We start from the raw sequence: 22265 nt of genomic DNA on the forward strand, positions 1-22265 counted from the left end.
TTCTCTGAGCACATGAGTATTCTTCCTACCTAATGTTCATGGCTTCTGTTCGTTCTCTGTCAGGTGACCAGTCAACATGGATTGACTATTGTATGTCAGGCATGGTACAAGGTCTGATGAATATGTCAGAAAGTCTAGAATGAGTAGAAAAGCCATGGTCAGTGTGGCTCCGTGAGTTGGACATCATTCTGTGCACCAAAGATTTCCGATTTGATTCCTGGTCGGCACATGCCCAGGTTTCGTGCTTGATCCCCAGGAGGGGATGTGTAGGAGGCAGTCAATCAATGTTTCACTCTCACATCAGTGTTTTTCTCTCTCTCTCCCTCTACCTTCCTCTCTCTTTCTAAAAAAAATAATTTTATATATATTAAAAGCATAATATGCAAATTGACTGAAAACCGAACAACAGAACTACTGTCCAAATGACCTTCCAGACAACCACGCTATGACACGCACTGGCGCCAGGCCAGCCAAGGCAGGTGCGATGCAATTGGTCCGGGGGCCCCGCCATCACCCCACGATCACCCACAGAGGGACACCCAGGCTACCCTCTGAGGGGCAATCGATGAGGGGGCTCCGCGATCAACTGCCCCAAAGAGGGAGGCCCAGGCCACGGGCCAGTAATGCTGTGGTGGGTGTGCGGGCCAGCCAGCGATCGCCCCGCAGAGGGAGGCCCAGGCCAGCCAAGCAATTGCACTGCATGCCTGTCACCCGCAGAGGGAGGCGACCGGTGGTGGGGGAGGAGGGGCAATGCTGCACAGATGGCAAGCAGTGGCAGTGGCCAGGGTAGGGCCAGCTGCCGGCAGCCAGGGAAAGGAAAGCCCTGATAGGCCCTGATCACCAGCCAGGCCTAGGGACCCTACCCGAGGGGTCCTGGATTGCGAGAGGGCACAGGCCGGGCTGAGGAACACCCCCCCGACCATGTACGAATTTCATGCGCTGGGTCTCTAGTATACACACACACACACACACACACACACACACACACACACACACATGTGTGTATATATATACATATATATACATATATACATATATATATATGTGTGTGTGTGTGTGTGTGTGTATATATATATATATATATGGAAGACCAGCAAGCAAAATGCCCAGTGCTGGTGAATTAGGGTGCCAGCCACCTGAGGAATGTGTGCTCCCTGCTTGGGTTTGAATTCCTGAGCCAGCTGGACTGGAGGCTGCTGCAGGGTGGAGCTGCCTCTTTTGGCTTTTTTGGGTGTCTTTGATGTCATCAGCCAGTGGCTGCATGCCATCATAGTACTATTTGCCAGGGTGAGGCAGATGGCATATTCCTACCAAATGTGTTCATATCCGAGCAGGGTAAGAATTACGTGAATGACGCGTCTTTATTTGGCCATCATTTCTCATTTGCTTTCCTAGTTTCTCCTACTCATTTTTTTTTCCTTTTTTTCCTTCCGTAGCTTTTAGTATACTCCCACACCCCACCCCATCTTGCCTAGCCAAATAGTTCATTGAACCGTATTGAAATGGCCACTTTACTTGTCTGTAGCCTATGCTAGACTGTCAGTTCCTCAAGCACAGAGGCCATAGCTCATTCACTCTGAGGGCCCTTTTGCAGTGCCTGACACATCGTAAGGACACATGCTGTATGTTTGCAGAATGACGGAATGCCTTTCCCACCTAATGTTCCTATATTTGGCCCTGCATGTGACCTAGTTGCATATGATTTCTGTAGAAAGTATAGCATCATCACAGGTTTCAGACAGACTTGAATTTGAAGCTCACCTCTGTCACTTACTAGCTATCTAACCTTAGCTAAAGCCCCTTCCCTCTCCAAACTTCAGTTTTCACGTCTGTACAATGTATGTAATACCTACTTCTCAGGGCTGCCCAGAAGATTGGGTGTGTTAGCATGTAAATGTCTAAAATACAGTAAAGGTCAGTGTGTGTTGTAATGCCCCTCCTAATTTGCTATATAGAGTCTTCATGCATTTTCCTCTTTTTCATCCGGGATTTGGAGGGTTGGTGTTTCTCTCAGTTAGGATGGACTAAAAACCAACACCACCAGAACCTCAGTGGCTTCAAACAGCAATACATAGTTTCTTCTCTGGGCTTTGTGTCCCCCTCAGGTCGTGGGGGCGCTGGCAGGCACCCCGAGGCTTCCTCTCCATAGAACTTTTCCTGATGACTGAGGCAGGTGGATGGAAGCAGTAAATTGCATATCAGATTTTAAAGGCTTCCACTTGCAAGTGGCACATGTCACTGACATAGTTTACCACCCACAGTAAGCCCACCTATTCAGGGAAGCTTGTGATCCTACCACACGGCAGGAAGAGAAGAACTGGGGTGTTGTTGAACACCAATGAACGCCCCAGCAATACTTCAGATGAATCGACGTTAAAGTACTATGAAATCTGAAGTTACTTTGACCTAAATTTAGAGTGAGGGTTGTTGAGCAAATGAGTAAAATCAATAAGATTGTGAGTGTGTAGCCTTCTCCAGAGAAGAAATTGCTTGAATGACATTAAGTGTTAGTAGCGATAGGCTCTTGAGTTGCAGTCCAGTCTTAATTAGTCCGTACAACAGACAGCAGAGCCCTCTGCTTGTGAGTAGATTCCCCATGACTAGATTAGCCCTAGGATGTGCCCTTGCAGGTAATAAAAGTGCGTTTCTTTCCAAAACTAACCTAGAGTTTAAGCTTGCTATAATTTAAACTGACCCTTCTCCTGGCTCTTTGTTTACATTCGGGCTGTTTTACTGTGTTTGTGCTATACTTCTTAGCATCATCACTCAGTGGTTTACTGATCGCGGGCTGTGGTGAAAATGTAGCATTAAAGAGTCTGGGCTCTGGGTCCTGACTGCCTGGGTTCAAGTTATGGTTCTGCCATTAATTGGCTATGTGGCCTTAGGCAAGTTACTCAACCTCTCTGTGCCTCATTTCTCTCATCGGTGAAATGGGGTTGGTGGTAGTACCTACCTCATAGGATAGTCCTGAGGATTAAATGAATGAATGCATATAAAGTAATTAGACTAGTACTTTTCACATGCTAAGTGCTCAATAAAGGTTAACAACCATTATCATCATTTTTAGGCATAAAGAAATGCAAAGGGCATTTGATGCAGGAAGAAATGTTTGTTTTGTTTGCTGTTGTATCCCATGCTTAGAACGGTGCACAGGTCAGGTACTCAGTACATATTTGTTGAGTGAATCAATGAATGGGCTCTACCCTCATGAAATTTAAAATCCAGCCTAATCCTTGACCCCTTTCTTGGAATAATAAGAGAACTTCCTTCTCTTAAAAGCTGCCTTGACCAACCTTGAATTTTCTATTTTCACAGCTATGCGTTTTCTGGTACATGCTAAAACAAGTAAATATTAGCCCATGGGATCAGCTTACAAAGAACTAATAAATATAGGAGTTGATTCAAAGTTAACTTACAGGAAAAGACTGAGTAAATAATGGAATAGGTAGGACACAGAAGGAGCAGGAGTGAAAGTGACAAAGCAAGGGCTGAAATTCAGGAAGGTGGATTTAGCCAACCCTGTGAGCTGAAGAAGGCAGAGAGTGAAGGAGCCTGAGCAGCAGGGGCAGGAGCTGGAGGGGGCAGCCTGACCTCGGAAGCCAGGCGGTGGCGCTCACCAAAGCTTGTGGAGAGAGCTGAGTGGGTGTTGGCAGGACTCAGAAAAGCAAACAGACTTGAGAGTGCCGGGGGAAGAGAAGAGGCATCTTAGGGTCTTATTTGAAGACACTCTGTAACCTAGAAAGGTTGTGTAAATCAGGGCTGGGGCTGACCCTGTAAATAGCAGAGTAGAGTGTACCTGACCCCACGTTTAATGGTGGAGTCCGTCTTTCCCAGCAGATTTTCTTCTCCACTGGAAATATAGACTCTGCTCTTGACTTGTTCAGAGATATGGAAACCCTGAGACCACATTGAAGGGTGAAAAAAGAAACTGAGCCTCTGATTTCTGCCATGAATGAGGGATAAGGTGGCAAGGTTAGGCAGGTGGGACGGTGGCATTCAGGCATGTTCATTTGGGGAAGGTCAGCCCAGGTAGCCAGGAATTAATTACCCCCCTGCCCAGGGCCAGCCTTTCTCTCCACCAACCAAAGCGGGTGGTGCTTTGGGCAGCTATGAAAAGGAAAAGGAAGAAATTGATGTGTATAGCTTTTCAGAACTGGAATATCTTTATTGTTTTGCTAATTTAAAACTGAAATTTTGTGCTTTAAAAAAAATCAAACGAAACAGAAGTACCTAAAGTAGAAGGTGGTCTCCCATAATTCCAGAGATAACCTTTGATAGGTATTGTGTCATTCAATAGCTAATTATTGAGCACCCTCTATATGTGCCAGACACAAACACTACTTTAGGAGGTTCAAATACCTCAATAATTAAAACAAAGATTTTGGTCTTCACTTAGCTTACATTCTAGAGCTATACTGTCTAATACATTAGGCACATATGACTAGTAAATTCAACTAAATGCTATTTAAAATTGAGATTCCTCAGTCACACTAGCCACATTTGAATTCTCAATAGCCATATGTAGCTAATGGCTACCATATTGGACCACACCGATATAGAATATTCTGTCATTGCAGAAAGTTTAATTAGGAAATTCTAGAGGAATAATGACTATTAACAGTTTGTATATATATATATGTATATATATATGTATGTATGTATATATATATATATATATATATATATATATATATATATATAGTGTGTGTGTGTGTGTGTGTGTGTGTGTGTATGTGTCTAAAATATATAATAGCATGGCCCTACCTGGATTGGCTCACTGAATAGAGCGTCAGCCTGCGGACTGAAGGGTCCCAGGTTCGATTCTGGTCAAGGGCATATCCCCGGGTTGCGGGCTTGATCCCAAGTAGGGGTTGTGCAGGAGGTAGCCAGTCAGTGATTCTCTCTCATCATTGATGTTTCTATCTCTCTCCCCCTCTCCCTTCCTCTCTGAAATCAATAAAAATACATTTTAAAAAATAGTAACAAAATAAAATATAGAATGGCATGTATACTGCATAGCATGTGTACTATACCTACTATCCCATCTACTCTTGTTGCTTAACAGTCCTGCACAGGCATCTTCTTTTGTCAATATATAGTAGGTCACACATAAATTTTTGCCCTCATATTGAAGAGTGTTTAATTTAATTCCAGTTTTTCATTGTTATAAACAATATAAATGTGACTGCCCTTGGAACCTAAATCCTTACACATTTCTCCAACCCTTTCCTAATATATATTCTGCAAAGTGGACTGAGATGGCGTATGTAGGGCGCTGAGCACACGGCAAGAGCCCGTGCATGCTGGTGTGTGTGTGACTGTGTGAGGCGTTACCGAGGCCCCTGGAGGGGCCGTTTCAAGGAGTTGCTGCTTCAGAGGCTTCCTGCCTAGATCAGTCCCTGAGGCTTCTCACGGCCAACAGAGCAGACAGCATAGCCTGCCTCTGGAAACAGCCCTGGCCCACAGCCAGCGTTCTCCATGGATTTGGGGGGTGTTTGGCTTTTGCTTTTTGTTTTCAGAAGAATTACACATCTCGAATCCAGCCACACGTTCGATTTCCTGGCCACCTCCTGAGTGCCTGGTCCCAAAGAAGGTGCCACGCCCCTTGCTGTTCTGAGAACTATCTCATTTTATGTGAAACCTTTGGGACATCCTAGTCCTGAGCTCACTGCACAATGTTTTCACCAGGAGGGAGGCAAGCACTTGGTGCAGAAATGAAGGCAGATGTTGGCTGGTTTGTGAAGAGAGAATTCCAGTTACCACCCTGGACCAGCTGGGTTGATCGTTTTTCTTTCCCTGGTGGAGACCTAAAGAAATCCTAACCACTCTGGAGTTTTGATTTCTAAAGTCACTCTCAGCTCCCATGCCCTTTCAACGAAACAAGAAGCTCTGTCTTTGCTCCAGGGTTGAATGTAGTAACCTAATGATGAGCTGGCTGTAGCTAACCGGTTCTTCAGCCCCTCCCCATACCCACTCTTTACGGAGAAGAGTTTGGGCTCTGAGTCCAGGCCCCCCATAGCCTCCAGGACACGTGGTGGACATGGAGTAACTGAAAACAGCTGTGGGCTTAAGGATGTCCCTGCCCAGAGCACATTAAAGCCTAGAAACTTAACGCTTTGTGATAGTTCCTTTCCATTGACCGTTTAAACCACCCTGTAGCTGTCTCCATCAAAGGCTGAAGGAGATGGAGCTTAAGACTAGATTGGGGTTGGGCAGGTAAGCTCCTGGGAGGCTGCAGGTGGCAGCTCTCTCCACCCCAGCAGGAAGCTGGCCCCATCCTCTGGGTCAAGGTGCAGGGAGACCAGCTGCCTTCTCTCCTGCCCCTTCCAGACCCTGAGCTGCAGGAGGAAGGCATCCGCCTGCAAGCTTTCCTGGTCCTCTGCCTTAGTTGGCAGGGTCCACCCTCAAGGCCCTTCCTTGCCTCGAAAAGAAGCGAGGGAAGGGGTGCTGCATTTTCACCCTTCTTCCCCCATGCCGTGGGCCCACTGGCAGCCCTCGCTGGACCTCATCCCATCTCTGAATCAGGCATGGCTCACCCACACACTAATCCACGCTGCCTCCAAAGGAAAATACAGAAAAGTGGTAGATAAGAGGCCTCATTGAGCGGGAGCTTATATTTCAGGCGTAGCGAGGCTGGCTCAGTTCAATGGAGATTTACAACAGCAGGTGCAGTGGAACCTTACACGGAGGCAGAGGGAGATTTTTTTGAGTGTTGGGAGTGGGGAAGGGGGGCTCTCATTTGATCTGTCTGCTACTGGAAGAAAAATAAACTCCATTTGCTCTTCTGTTCTTTTAAGAAACAAAGAGGATGAAAGGAACGTTAGGCCAATAAGCTTCCCTTTTGTTCTTCCTTTTTCTCAAATAGATCAGAAAATGATTCCATATTATTAACCACCTAGCCTTTGCCCAAATTAAAATGAAAGGACAAGACTGTCCCTCCATACTTAGAAATCTCATGATAGCAAGCTCACTGCCGCTGGGGATCAAGGAACATAAAGGAAAAGACTGTTAGACTCTTTAAAAGCTCCTCTAAGTGAGAGTGAGAACAAGAGGCAGAGGAGGGCCAGGCAGTAACATGAAAGGCTTGGAAATGTGCTGTGACTGGGCCTTCTGATTTCATCCTTCTCTACAAGTAGACAGTTGGTTGCAGCACAAGTTTGTGCAATCAGCAGACAAGCCAAACCTTGAGTGACGTATTCATTGTTACTTGGATAAGAAAGCACGTCCCAGTGACACATCACGGCTGGAAATGACACCTATTATTCCCACACTCTCAATTTTCTTGGCATGTCTCAAAGTACAACCTTATCTCTTAAAAGTCCTGTGGTACTGTTGTTAAAACCAGCAACAAGATCTGGACTGAGATTCAGACAGGAGCAGACGTACTGCGTCTTGATGTGGTCCTTCACAGCTACCTTCCTTGCTGGCACCTCCAGGAAGCCTTCCAGGTGTTCTTCAGGCGGGGGTGGGGGCGGGGCAGGGAGGGAGTGGCCCGGGGCCTCTGCTGCAGCTGCGTCAGGTAGAACCGCCCCTCCCTGCATCTCTGCACTGGACATTGGGAGGTCCAGGGCTGGTTGCAGGTGCTGGCCCATCAGCCACACTTCCCGGAGGACAGGAATCAGCCTCCAGCAGGTCTTGGAAGGGCTCTTCGGGGAAGGGGCATCTGGGCTTCGTTTCCATCTCTCTGAAATGCCAGACTGGCTTGTTGGTTCTGAAACTGCTAAAATCAAATGATGACAGTGATTGTGCAAGGTAAAGAAAAATAGTATAGCCCTAACTGGTTTGGCTCAGTGCATAGAGCATTGGCCTGCAGACTGAAGGGTCCCAGGTTCAATTCCAGTCAAGGGCATGTACCTTATGTACCTTGGTTGTGGGCACATCCCCAGTAGGGAGTGTGCAGGAGGCAGCTGATCGATGTTTCTCTCTCATCGATGTTTCTGACTCTCTATCCCTCTCCCTTCCTCTCTGTAAAAAATCAATAAAATATATTTTTAAAAAAAGAGAAATTGTGTAAGCAGATCAGTTTTCCCCCACCGTATGTTTATATCCATTCTGTGTGTTTTTATCTTTGTTGCTGCTTCAGCTTTCGTAGCACCCCAAAAAGAACAAGCAAGAAGCAAGCAAATATTAATGTAAAAACTTCCAACTGCACTTAACTCGTGGCCATGGTTGGTGATGCCTTTCCACGCACATAATACAGCCTTCTTCCCTCACTCGGAAAATGAGATCAAATGGAGAATTTGTACAGCGTCCTAGGAGGTGCAGCGTGGCTCCCAGGGGCTCTGCCAACCTGCCAGCTTTTGCAAACAACCAGATGCAGGTAATCTCTCAAGTCAGCTCTGAGATGTCATCCAGCAAACTATGCCAAGCTATTCAGAACCACCAGCAATGTCAGCACACTTTGAAAGGGGACCGTAGTAGAAATAGCAAGTTTGTAATTCAATGGAATTAATTCAACAGAATAAAGACAGTCAACCTGTTAGGAAGCGCTCGTAGCAGGCTGTGTTGCCTTTGAGAGCTGGTCTGTGATTATGGTCAGGAGCTGTATGCCACCTCCATGGGCAGGAGAGTGGGAAAGTTTGTGAGCATGACCGGTGGCATAAGTGGTTGTGTGGGCAGTTCCCCCACCTGTGGCAGGTTTCATTCCTGGAAAGGGGGACCCAAAGTTGAAATGATAGGAGAGAGATCTGATTGTCCCCTGGTGGTAGCTCCATAATAGGAGATTATGTAACCAATCATAAATGGATGCCTACCTTTTTAAAGAAATAGCCTCAAACATGGTATTTCAGTTATTCAGAATGCTGAACTTCCAGATCTCCTGGTCTAAGGTGATTTAGGTTAATTTAATAACCAACATATTAAATTGTATTATTTAACATGATACTACAGTATCATATGTTTTACAGAGTCCTTAAGGGCTCCCTTATTTAACCACAGAAAAGGTTAAGATAAAGGAACCATGTTCGTATAGGCAGTGTGATCAGAAAGGCTACTTTGAGAGAATTGTTTTGAAATAGATGGGCTGTTTCCTTCTGGATGATCCAGTGTTGTCCTCTTTGCTGCCTCGGCATCTCCTGAAACAGCGCAGACGGTCAGGTTCAAGGGGATGCTCCGCCCATTGCCTGATTCTGCATCCACTCCCTGGGCCTCCCTGCCACCCTGGCCTGCACCCTGCCATTGACCATGCCAGCTCCGAAGCCTGTTCCTGACAGCTTTCCTTCCTTCAGGTGTCCCAACATGTTCTCTCACAAAAAGCCTCAGGGCTTGGGCTCCAGTTCTGGGAAGTGACATTTCCTCAAGACTGAACAAGCCTTTCCCGTCCACCACACATCCCAAACCTACCTAATAATAAGAGACCTCAGCTGTCGTCCACCCTTCGTTCAGCTGGTTCAGAGAGCTGAATTCACTGGAGGCTTAAAAAGGAGTGTGGCCGGTTTCTGTTTTGTTACATTTTTTGATGATAGATGATACATTTAAAAGGTTATGAGATACATATGTGTTATAAAGCATAATCTATATATATATAAGGCTAACATGTAAAGTGTCCCCTCAGGAGTTCAATCGCTCGCTATGATGTGCGCTAACCACCAGGAGGCGGTGTGGAACGAAGGAAGGCCCCGGCTAGCAGCTGGGGAAGGAAGGCCCCGATCAGCCCTGATCGCCGGCCAGGCCTTGGAACCCTACCCGTGCACAAATTTCGTGCACTGGGCCTCTAGTTACATCATAAACACCCATAAACCTATCATCCTATCCCAAAGGGTGGCTTACCCACCCACCCCCACCCAGAGGTAATCACTTACTGAAGTTTGTATTTACCATTCTTTTCCTGTTTAAGACAGTTTTACCTCATATCCATGCATACTTTAACCACGTCGAGTTTCGTTTTGCTTGTTAAAGAAAAAACAGAATTTATGCGGCCAACTGAGGTTGCGCTTCTCAAGAAGCTTTTGGGAGGCGACCCGCTTAGCATGCGGCTGCAACTGCTCAGCACCATCTGGGAGCTCTTTGTTTGAAATTTCCTGCAGAGGTAGTTTATCAGCTCCGCGAGAAGCAGTGCTGTTGCTTTACAGCATGCTGGTCTGACTCAACCCTTTTCCCTGTCACCCCTCTGTCTTCCCCACTCACTGGTTTAAGGGTTATTTAGTGGGTGCCTCCTGTGAACCAGGCCCTGGGCTGGGGGTTGGCAATGAACCAAGGAGAGCCCCTGCCTGCTGAGCTGATCGCCATCCCGCCTCCACTTCCCTCCTGGTCATTTGAGCGGCAACTGTAGGCCACAGGCTAGGACATTTCAAGAGACTGAGCAGGAGACAGTGAAGCAACAATCTGTGTGTGTGGGGAGCCTGGGAGAGACTTTGGGAGGGACTGCAGGACGTGGTCAGGCTTTGTGGGCCATCTCGGGGCCTTTGCGGCGTCACCTGGATGTCTCTGACTCTGATTTTATCTGTTGGGCCAGCTTCACTCACACCCTCATCCAAGCCCATGTCATTGCCTCCACACCTGCTGAGGGCCCCTGCCATGAGGTATAGATCAGGGCTCTGCAATGACTGAGGACATGAGCCCTGTAAACCTGCAGTCCGACCTTTGAGATGTGATTCTTTTAGGTTAGAGGGATGTAAACATCATACTACAGAACAGTCATGGGGAGGTAAAGCACAGCATGGGGAATATAGTCAGTAATCCTGTATAATAAAAGCATAGTATGCAAATTGTCCCCTCGACAGGGAGTTCGACCAGGGGGCAGGCCAGCTGGGGGAAGGAAGGGAGGGAGGCCTCAGCTGGCAGCCGGCAGCTGCTAGGGACCCTACCAGTGCATGAATTTCATGCACTGGGCCTCTAGTACTCTAATAACTTTGCATGGTGTGTCAACTATAATTGAAAAGTAAAAATGATCTTTTAAAAAGTCACACTAGGTCATTAAACATTAGATTGCTGACACAGATACAAGTTGCCTATGTAGTATAAATATGGGACCTCACATATGTATATTTATTTATATATAATACTAGAGGCCCCGTGCATGAATTCGTGCACCGGTGAGGTCTCTCAGCCTGGCCTGCAGGGACCAGGCCAAAACTGGCTCTCTGACATCCCCCGAGGGGTTCCGGATTGCAAGAGGATGCAGGCTAGGCCAAGGGACCCTGCTGATGCATGATCGGGGCTGGGGAGGGAACACAGGAGGGCTCCAGGGTGTGTCCGGCCTGTCTCACCCAGTCCCAATCAGGCTGATCGGAGCTGGCTAGCTGGGGAGGGACAGCAGGAGGTTGGCCAGCCAGGGATGGACCACGGGAGGGCTCCAGGATGTGTCTGGCCCGTCTCGCCGAGTCCCAATGGGTCAGACCCCAGCAGCAAGCTAACCTACCGGTTGGAGCGTCTGCCCCCTGGTGGTCAGTGCGTGTCACAGTGACTGGTTGAACGGAATAATGGTCAGACACTTAGCATATTAGGGTTTATTATATAGGATATTATAATTTTATTGTTATGTATTATACGTTCTCAACCAGCCTCCACATGAGCCATTTACCAGAATAACTGACATTTTACAATCCTCTATGAGTAGATTTTTAAATATTTTTTTAATTGATTTCAGATAGGAGGGAGAGGGAGAGAGATAGAAACATCAATGGTGAGAGAGAATCATTAAATAGCTGCCTCCTGCATGCCCCACTCTGGGGATCAAGCCCACAGCCCGGACATGTGCCCTGACCAGAAATCGAACTGTGACCTCCTGGTTAATAGGTCCCTGCTCAACCACTGAGCCACACTGGCCAGGCACAATCCCTCTATGAAGCAAAATGCCTAACACAGAAACTGTGAGCCCTCATGGCTCGAGGGCAGCCTCCATGTGCCCTCTCGGGCTGAGTTGTCTGATTCCCAAGACTTTAGGGTTTGTTTCCAAACCAGTGTATGACAGTTATACTTGTTATTAAGTTTAAACCATAATTAAATGTTCTTACACACTGATTAAATATGAAATAAAAAAGAAAACTGTTTCAGTGAAAACCAAATTGAAAGCTTTTTAAAGACTCAGTAAAGCATTTTAAAAGTGCTTTTTTTAAAAATATATTTCTTTATTGATTTCAGAGAGGAAGGAAGAGGGAGAGAGAGATAGAAACATCAGTGATAAGAGAGAATCATTGATCACCTGCCTCCTGCATGCCTCACACTGGGGATCAAGCCCACAACCCAGGCATGTGCCCTTGGCCAGAATCGAACCTGAGACCCTTCATTCCGCAGGCCGACGCTCTATCCACTGGGCCAAACTGGCTAGGGCAAAAGTGCCTTTGAATGAGGTGTGAGAAGGCGATTGTAAAAGGTTGTAGGAAAAAAACATGTTACATCTAAAATAATTCTGCTCTCAGATTGTGCTGCGGGTGTCTTTAATGTCTTGTCCCGCTTTCAATGAACTGAAATTAGAAATTCTACACGGTACATAATGGTTTTGTGTTTTTTTAAAAGACAGAACTCTTATCAACAAACAATACTGAAAGAAAAGACCTTGGTCTTTCCTCAAAAGATTAGTGAAAAAAAAATGGACATTTATGTTTTAATTTTAAATAAAATGTTTTATTTCTACACATATATGTGTGTGAGAGATCGATGTTCATGATCCCCATCTTTAAATGGCCCAAGCATGTTTGACAAAGAGGGCTTCTACTGTAGCTTTACTTACCACTGACCTGCACTGCCTACTCAGGAGTGGTTTATGCAGTCAACCTCCCAACAGGCTCTCAGAGGGGACGGCACTTGCTGGGGCTTATTTGGTTTTTTATTTTGTTTGTGTGTGTATTTTTTATTTACCAAGAATTTATGGAGAACCATGAGAAAAGACTCTGTCTTTGAAACAATGGTTTGAAAAGAGAGAAAAAGCGATGTCAGACAGCAGGATGGATGAGGGAGGTCATGACCTCCTGGTGCTCTGCCCTTTCTGGCCGAGTCCCACTCCCAGGCTGACCTTTTCTCTCACTGCCCCTGGAGGTGGGGCCCTGCCACCAGGGGGTTCCTGAGAGGCAGGAAGGCAGGATGCAAACTGGAAAATGGGCCTGTAGTCTTCAACCTCGGGCCAGTCCAAGGATGAGGAGGCCAGCCTTGGGTAACTTGGGTCCAGATGACAAAAGGACCTCTTGACCAGGCTCAAACATTTTTGGGTCTAGTTCTTATCAGTCAGATGGGAGGGACCTTCAGAGCTATGAGGAGAACATATTTCAAATCCTATTTTAGTCATGCCCTCAGCTTAATCGGCCATAGAAGTGGCATGCTTTATGTTTGTCCTACCCCTTTATGCGCACTGTGTGTGTACTTTGTGTGCATGTATGTGCATGTGCATGCATGTACATGTGTGTATGTGCGTGCATGTGTGCGTGTGTGTGTGTGCATGTGTATGTGTGTTGGAAGGCCTTAGATGATGGCTACTTCAGCTCCAGTCCAGACAAAGGCCCAGGACACAGCAGCCTCCTGAGATGAGATGTTTTATTTTCCTTGCTACCTAAGGAATACAACCAAACTTGTGGAACCAGATGAGTAAGAAGCCCAGCTTCATTTCAGCCATCCCAGGAGGATCATTTAGCTGTTCAGCCTTCTCTCCGTCTTAGCTTCATTGTTGCTGAAAGTGTGGGTCCCTGCAGTGCACAAAACCATGGAAACCACTGTTCTCACTCCGCTGAAGCGAAGGGACCTCAGTAAGTGGAGACGGGTGAGAGGGAAGGGAGAAGGGCAGGCACCGACACAGGAGCCCAATTTTGTTGCTCTGAGGAGTAACTGGACCCCTGCCCAGGGGATCCCCGAGCCCTTCAGAGAAAGAAATTGCAGGGACATGAGTCATCCCTATTTTAGAAGAACACAGGGGTGCCCTAGGGATTGGGGGCCTCCCTTATCAAGAAGTAGGCACCTGAAGCACACAGTTCATGCCTGGCTGAAGTCTCGGGTCAGCTTCTGGTTTATTCTCTGTGTAACCAGTGGACTAAATGAGAATTGACTAGTGTTGTACACTTAGAACTCCCTTACCAAGCACTGTTATCTCATTAGCTGGATTAATGGGACCGGCTGTCAGGGGCTTATTAGAAGTAACGAGTACAGCACCTTTGGGAGCAGAGATCCAAAGGCGAGTGTGCAGCCAGGCCTGGGGGACCTCACGCCTTGTGTGACTCAAAAGGCGAGCCTGGGGTCCAGCTGCAAACCCCACGGGAGTGTCTACCGCCAGGGACAGGCCCAGGTCTTCCCAAGAAGGAAGGCACTCACTCCGTTTTGAAAGCATTTCTTCCATCTTTAGAGTGAATTAAGTTTTTTTTTGTTCTTTTATATATGTGGTCCTAGCACCACTGAAAGAAAGCAGTTGGTTAACAGGACCAACTCAAGTTAGACTGCGAGGGTTTGAATCTTAGCTTTTCTACTTAGTAGTTGAGTGACTCTGTGTTATTTAACTTCTCTTTGGCTCAGTTTCCCCATCCACAAAATGGGAATAATAATGGTTCCTAACTTGCTGGGCTTCTGAGGAGACTAAATGAACTAATATGCATAACTTCTTACTCGTTACGTGCATAACGTAAGTGATTATAATGATCACTATTTTCATAGAAAAGACTTCATCCCCTTCCATAGATTTTCCGTCCACATCATCTCTTCGCTATTAACCACAGCATGAATTTGGAATGAGCTGCATCCACAGAGGAGATGCTGAATGGGGGAGGCAGTGTACATGGAGGAGCTCACGTCTGTGATCAAAGGGACATTTTGAACTCTGACTTTGCTAGGGATAGGGATGTGATCTTGCACAAGCCATTGTCCTCTCTGATCCACATTTCTAAAGCGTGTGTGTGTGTGTGTGTGTGTGTGTGTGTGTGTACTTCTTGCTTTAAGGATGACAGGCACGCTGGAAAGGGTTGATGGCTTGGGCAGAAGTTGCCCTCCTACAGTTGGTAATTGACTGTTTTTCAGGAAAGTTTTACTTTATCGGCGAATTTAGGACTTTTCATTTTCCTTCCAACAATTTCTTTGGCAGTCTTATTTTTCTGTTGGTTTCATTTTGTTCATTACCAGTAATCTCTAAACATTTTTTCCCGGCAGCCTACACCACAGGTGACCTAACTCTTTGCAATCATGTAGCCTTTGTTTAATTTCAGTGTATAATCCACAATTCCCAGGCCTTGTGGGACGGAGCCCTTAAACTGAGGCGTCTGCACTAATGTCACTTGGTCAGTGTCAGAACTGAACTGACTTGTAGAGCACTCAGTTGGTGTCTGGAGAGTTAGAGAATCAGTTGGTGTGGATGAACAAACATACATTTGGTGTCAGAAACGTGAGTTAAAAACAGTTCCTAATTATGCCCACCCTGTAAGAGTTATATACAGTGGTCCACAGTAATTACGAGGAGAGGCTCAGCTACTCACATCCACCTCCCTGAGTCCGCTGCCGCTGGGTTCCGGCGGATACTCCTATGTACTTTACAAGCACTCCTTTTTAGTTTAAGCTTGTTTGGATCTAGCTGTACTCCCTAAAAAATGATTTCTCTCTTTATCGAAATCAACCAGTGTCTCCTCAGTGCACACCCATTGGGACAGCTACAGTCCTGAAGACAGATAATAAGCATTGTTGAGGATTCGGGGAAATCAGAACTCTCTTGCCTGCTGGGGGAATATAAAGTGGTGCAGACACTTCGTGAAGCAGTCTGGCAGTTCCCCCAAAAGCTAAACACCGAGTTTCTATATGATTCAGCAATTCTTCTACTAGATACACACCCAATAGAATTGAAAATGTATGACCACTCAAAAACTTGTACATGTAAAACTAGCATATCCGTAATAGCCAAAATGTGAAAATAACCCAAATGTCCATCAACTGATGAACGGATATATAAATGTGGTATATCCATACAATGAATTTTAGCAATAAGAAAAACAATGAAGTACCTAGGATGAACCCCGAAAATACTATGCTAGGTAAAAGAAGCCATCACAGAAGATCATGTTTTATGCTTCCATGTATATGAAATGTCCGAAGTAGGTAAATCCATGGAGAGAGAAAGCATGGACGGGGGAAGGTGGGTTGTGGGGGGGGGGGTTTACAGGGAAATGGGGAATGACAGTTAATGGGCATGGAGTTTCTTATTGGAGTGATAAAAATGTTCTAATATTAAAAAGGAAAGAAAAGAAAAGAAAAGAAGCAGCAGCCCTGTAGGTTGCTTGGTGTAAAAAAAAAATGTTCTAATATTGATTGTGATGATGATGATTGTACAACTATACAACTATGTGAATATACTTATAGCTGTTGAGTTGTAAACTTTAAACAGGTGAGTACTATCTCAATAAAATTGTTCCCCCAAAAGAACTCAGGAATACAGGCTTTGGATCCAGGCTGCTGTGTTCAAGTGGCTGCAGAAGCTCTGGGGCCCCGAGACAGGGTTGGGTGCAAGTACTGCATTTGGAAAAGTATCCCAGGAAGCAGTCGGGAAGCAGGGAAGTGAGACAGGGAAGGAGGGAAAAAGGGGGCCTTAATGAGCGAGTGACAGTTGTGGGCAACTGGGACTCAGTCCTGCTGGGACCCCCAGGGAAAGCTGTGGAGACCACAGTTCAGAATCGCTCTCCCAAGGGATGAGCAAGCTGGGCTGTTCCTGTGAGTGCTGACTCCCCAGCCTGCTCCACAGAGAGGCCAAACATGCTCCCACAATTGGGGAAAGCCCTCAAGAGACACAGAAACAGAGACAGAGAAACAGAGAGAGAGAGCGACATCAGCTACTTGAGGTAAGAAGCAGTCAGGGTACATGGGAACAGTTCCCCAAACCTACAGGCGACGTCAGAGCATTGGCAGTACCTGCTGACAGGAGCGCTACTTAACCCTCATCTCCACACTGGGGGAGATAATAGCTCCTATCTCATATGAGTGATGTGAGGATTAATGAGTTAACACGGTATTTAAGAGAGTCAAACATGCCCACCTCGAATCTTTCTCTATTTTTTTTTAACTTCTGACTTACCCATAATCATCCTCTTCTGTGTGAGCTTCTAACAAGATAGAGAATGCATTAATCTATTATACGTTTCTAAAAGAAATGGAATCGTCGCTGAGAAGGGTCTTCTTATTAGGCCCCCTTTGAGTTGTATTGACTTTGAACGGCTGCCTTTTGAAATACGCCATCTGTTTTGTTAGCACGGGAGAAAGATGCCCATCCCAGCATGCTCTGTTATCGGAGAACTGTCATCTTTCTCAGTCTTGCTGTCCTGTTTCATGGAAACTGTTGGTGGCATTCAAGCGAGAGAGGTTCATCACAGCGCTCTTGTATTTTCCCATGTCTCCTCCAGTTTTCCCAGACTGTGTTCTGAGGACGGTAGACCCTGGGGAGCTTTCTCTCTGTGAAATGTCTGCAGTCTGGGGATTGAAGCCAGCGGCTGCGGTCCCAGGCACTTCTGAGTTCTGCTTCTGTCAAAGGCATTCATACTCAATGTTTCATTGCTCGTGGGCGATTGAAGCAGCCCACTGAGTGAACCGCTGGGGGGAAACAGGGTTTCAAAAACACACCAATTGTGTTACATCGAGCTCAAGCTGCCATGACTAAAACTTAATTTAAATATTTGTTCACCCAAGAAAATGTCTCTGCATTGTTTCAGGCTGCGACTCTTCAATTAACCTGACATTTCACCAATCCAAAACTGCCGTGGATGCCCTCTTCACGTCGCTCCGGGACATTGCCGGAGCTCGGAGTCTCATGAAGCAGTTCAAGTCTGTGTATGTTCCAGGAAACCATACCCACCAGGCAAGTACTAGTACATATGTTATAAAGGAACCATTTAATCTGTGTGGCATTTTTAGGATTCAAAGAGTATAAGAAAAATGTCCATGTTAACCTCTCTAAAATGAGGGATTTGTTCTAGATGAACTCCAAGTCCCTTTCCCGTTCAGAGTTCTGGCTTCCCCTGAATCTAAATGCATTCCAAGCCCAGCAGGTGTGGCTCCGTGGTTGAGCATTGACCTATGAACCCTGAGGTCATGGTTCATTTCCCGGTCAGGGCACATGCCAGGGTTGTGAGCTCGATCCCCAGTATTCTTTCTCATCATTGATGTTTCTATCTCCCACTAAAATTAATAAAACATTAAAAAAAATAAATATACAGGCTATGTTAGGCCTGATGTCCTTTAAAAAAAAAAAAAAAAGCATCCCGATGCATTTGTACAGCAGGCTTGACGTAGTGATGTGAGCGCTGGTTTGGGACAGTCGCCACTTTATAACTGTGGCTGTCGCAGCCTTCGTCTGTAACCTTAGGCAAGTCCCTTCCCTTCTTTGTCCCCAGTTTCTACAGATGCCACATGAGGGGCTGGCCTTTGGTGGTTCCCAAGTTTTTGGATCTAAGCAGTCCATAACATTCTGAACAATTAGAATAATAAAATTACCTAATAGTATTATGGCAATGAAAAAAAACATTGGTGATAGCAAAAGCATTTGTTACTTGAAAGTCCCTCACTGCTAAGGAGGGGGAGTGTTTGGTGAGTAGGAAGATGTAAGGAATCCATGAATAAAGTAGTAATTGCTCTCTAAAAACCCAGCAGGGCAGAGCCATAGAAAGCCAAAGAGAAGCTTCAGGAGTGAAGGAAGACAGGAGCCCTGAGGGCGGGACAGTTTCTGTTGGATGAGGAAGGAGACAGAAGCCAGGCTTCTGGTCGCCACAATGAGCTTTCAAGGAAGAGCAGGTGTCTCTGATGGGACAGGTCATTGAACTTTGCTTGTGCATGTGAAGGAGCCTTCTCCTCCATCTCCCATGAAATCTTCACTGAAACCAACTCTATTTGCTAAGAGTGAAATGTTTTGTTAGTGAAGACTGACAACTTCAGGATGCTGGCTTTAAGGCAGGCATGTACACAAGAGCAAAGGTGACCCGCTGCAGCCTAGCAAAACCCACACTCTTCCCCCCATACGTTCATAGAGCAGCCGATACTGAAAGAGCACTCCTGCCTTCCATGTTTCCTTTCATTCTCATGACAAGTAAGCCAGAGACATACTGTTATCCAGATCTAGGAAGGCCAAGGGACCTGCCACAGGCACACAGGTGACCAGGGCCAGATGCCAGGACTTCGCTGCCAATACAAAATATCCTCCCTTAGTGTACTGTGGTTCTCATGGAGGCTATAGAAATATTGATTGATGGTGCTGATGGGCATCTGAAATCACCCATCCTATCTAATAAAAGAGTGATATGCAAATTAACCATTACTCATTACACCCACAAGCCACGCCCACAAGCCATGCCCACCAGCCAATCAGGAGCGAGTATACAAATTAACCCAACCAAGATGGCTGCGGCCATGGAGAGAGCAGGAGGGAGGCTTGGGTTTCCCCGGTGAAGGAAGAAGCCAAGATTTCCGCACACCCTGGCCAGCCCAAGCCTCCACTCCAGGCTACAAAGTTTCAATTATACAAGATAAATAAATCCCAACAAAAATGGCAGCAGCCATGGAGCTGGAGAGAGCAGGAGGCTAGGGTTGCCCCCAGCGATGGAGGAAGCCAAGCTTCTGCAGCCCTGGCCTGCCTTGGCCTCCGCTTAAGGCTACAAAGTTTCAATTATAGAAGATAAATAAATCCCAACAGAAATGGCTTCTGCCACAGAGTGAGCAGAAGGCTTGGCTCCACTCCAGGCTACAAAGTTTCAATTGTAGAAGATAAATAAATCCCAGATACCAGGGCCTCCACTTGGGTTGCCAGGGGGCGTGGCCGGCCTGCAAACCACCACAGGCCCCTTGCCCAGGCCACCCCATGCCCCAAGGGAATCCCCACCCTGATCCGGGACACCCTTCAGGGCAAACCAGCTGGCCCCCACCTGTGCACCAGGCCCCTGTCCTATCTAATAAAAGAGTAATATGCAGATTGACCATCACTCCAACACACAAGATGGCTGCCCCCATGTGGTCAAAGATCCTGCCCCCATGTGGACACAAGATGGCCACCACAAGATGGCCAGCAGGGGAGGGCAGTTGGGAGGAACCAGGCCTGTAAGGGAGGGCAGTTGTGGGCAATCAGGCCAGCAGGGGAGGGCAGTTAGGAGGGACCACGCCTGCAAGGGAGGGCAGTTCGGGGCGATCAAGCATTCAGGGGAGGGCAGTTAAGGGTGACCAGGCTGGCAGAGGAGGGAAGTTGGGGGTGACCGGCCCTGCAGGGAAGGGCAGTTGGGGGGACCCAGGCCTGCAGGGGAGAGCAGTTGGGGGGTACCAGGCCTGCAGGGGAGGGCAGTTAGGGGTGACCAGGCCTGCAGGGGAGGGCAGTTAGGGGCAAACAGGCTGGCAGGGGAGCAGTTAGGCATCAATCAGGCTGGCAGGGGAGTGGTTAGGGGGTGATCAGGCTGGCAGGCAGAAGTGGTTAGGGGCAATCAGGAAGGCAGGCAGGCAAGCAATTGGGAGCCAGCAGTCATGGATTGTGAGAGGGATGTCCAACTGCCCGTTTAGGTCCGATCCCAGTGGGATCCCAGATTGGAGGGGTCCCAGATTGGAAAGGGTACAGTCTGGGCTAAGGGACACCCGCCCCTCCCCCCGCCCCCGTGCACGAATTTCATGCACCGGGCCTCTAGTCAAGATATAAAAGACCTTAGGAACTGGCACTCAACTTAGAAACACAAGTTCCCATCCTTCATTCAGTGATCTAAAACATCTCTTCCACAAATACAGGTGCAGTCACTCAGATAATTAATTATATGCCATTTTGCTATTAAAAAATAGCAATCTTGCCCTAGCCAGTTTGGCTCAGTGAATAGAGCATTGGCCTATGAACTGAAAGGTCCCAGGTTCGATTCTGGTCAAGGGCATATGCCCAGGTTGTGGGCTTGATCCCCAGTGGGGGACTTGCTGGAGGCAGCCAGTCCATGATTCTCTCTCATCATGGATGTTTTTATTTCTCTCTCCCTCTTCCTTCCTCTCTGAAATCAATAAAAATATATTTTAAAAAATAGCAATCTTATATACTGTGGTATAAATTAGTTCCACAAGACATGATAGAACTGATGAAATTTAGACCAAAGAATGTCAAGCTGTGAGAAGCTACTAGAGTTGGCAAAGGGGGAAACAAACCACTAAATTAATGAGGTCTTTGCACTGTTATGATCATCATGGTGACTGATTTGGCCAATTTCACATAATTATGCATTCGCTATAAATCTGGGGCATGGTAAGGACAATGATAAGCTTCCTAGACTTCATCTCCCTGCTGCCAACACTCTCATTTCTCCAGACCTCAGAGCCCTGGAAAATGAGTTTTCCCCGGTGAATGAAACATGGGGACAAAGGGCGGGGAGCAATGTGTGTGTGTATTCCTCAAGGGGATTAAGTAAATAATGACATAGAGACAGTGGAGTGCTGTGCAACCATGAAAATGAATGGAATGGATCTAAGTGTCCTGAGCAGAGACTATATTTGAACCCATGTCTCAGGCTCTGCTTCTCAGAAAATTCTAACTAAAACAGAGGTGCATGATCTATTAGGTGAAAAAAATACATGTTGTAGATCATTCCATAATGCATCATTCTATTTTGGTTAAAAAATATAATGATAAAAAGTATATGGGTATGTATGTTTAGTCAGTCTTTAAATTTTTTGGAAAAATTTATAATGAATACTTTGTGAGGGATGGGAAGAGTTGGATGGACAGGAGGGCCTGTGACTTCTTATTCTGTATTTGCATATCTAGAGAAAACTATTTGGATGTGATTATGGGTTTTTAATATTTTGTTTTTTTAAATATTTTTCAGATTTAAAGAAGCTTTAACTCACAGACAGATTTTGATCTGGTTTGTTCACTGCCATACCCTTAGTGACTAGAGTGGTATCTTGCACATAATAGATGCTTAATAAATACCTGTTGGGTGCATCTTGTATGCAATGCACATATCTTTATTACATATCAGAAGATTTGATGGGACACAAAGTGTGTGTAATTAGAAAAGGACAAATGTTCAGACCAGAATCAGAGTCCAGTTGTGTCTAGTTTTAAAGACAGGTCTTGGCCGGGCAACTTTCTGTCCATTTCTCCTCCCAGTCTGGTCCTCAATCCTGTGGCCCCAGGAAAAATGTGTGCTTTCTGTCTAGCTGGTTGAGATGTCCAGGCATCCCCAGAACACCTGGGAGAGCTCTAGGCCTGGTCTGGCCCTGGGTTCCGGTCCAGCTCTGAGCAGCACTGCAGAACTGGGCTCTCCCTGGATCTCAGGGCTCCTGCCAGCCCCTCCCTCCCAGTGCAGCCTGCACAAGCTGCCTCTCAGAGACACTCCTGTGTCTTTTGTTTACACGAGAGGCACCTCTGG

At 46.5% G+C, this 22265-nt stretch overlaps 1 protein-coding gene across 1 annotated transcript in view; it reads left to right on the forward strand.

Moving 5' to 3' along the window:
* SCFD2 (sec1 family domain containing 2) overlaps window positions 1–22265 on the forward strand; it is a 338453-nt gene that overhangs the window by 282022 nt on the left and 34166 nt on the right. The window contains exon 6 of the mRNA XM_080662736.1: window positions 17598–17743. Coding sequence (XP_080518862.1) covers window positions 17598–17743 — 146 coding nt within the window. The remainder of the gene's footprint in view (window positions 1–17597; window positions 17744–22265) is intronic.

Source organism: Plecotus auritus (assembly GCF_963455305.1).
Source record: "Plecotus auritus genome assembly, chromosome: 1".
Lineage (NCBI taxonomy): Eukaryota > Metazoa > Chordata > Mammalia > Chiroptera > Vespertilionidae > Plecotus > Plecotus auritus.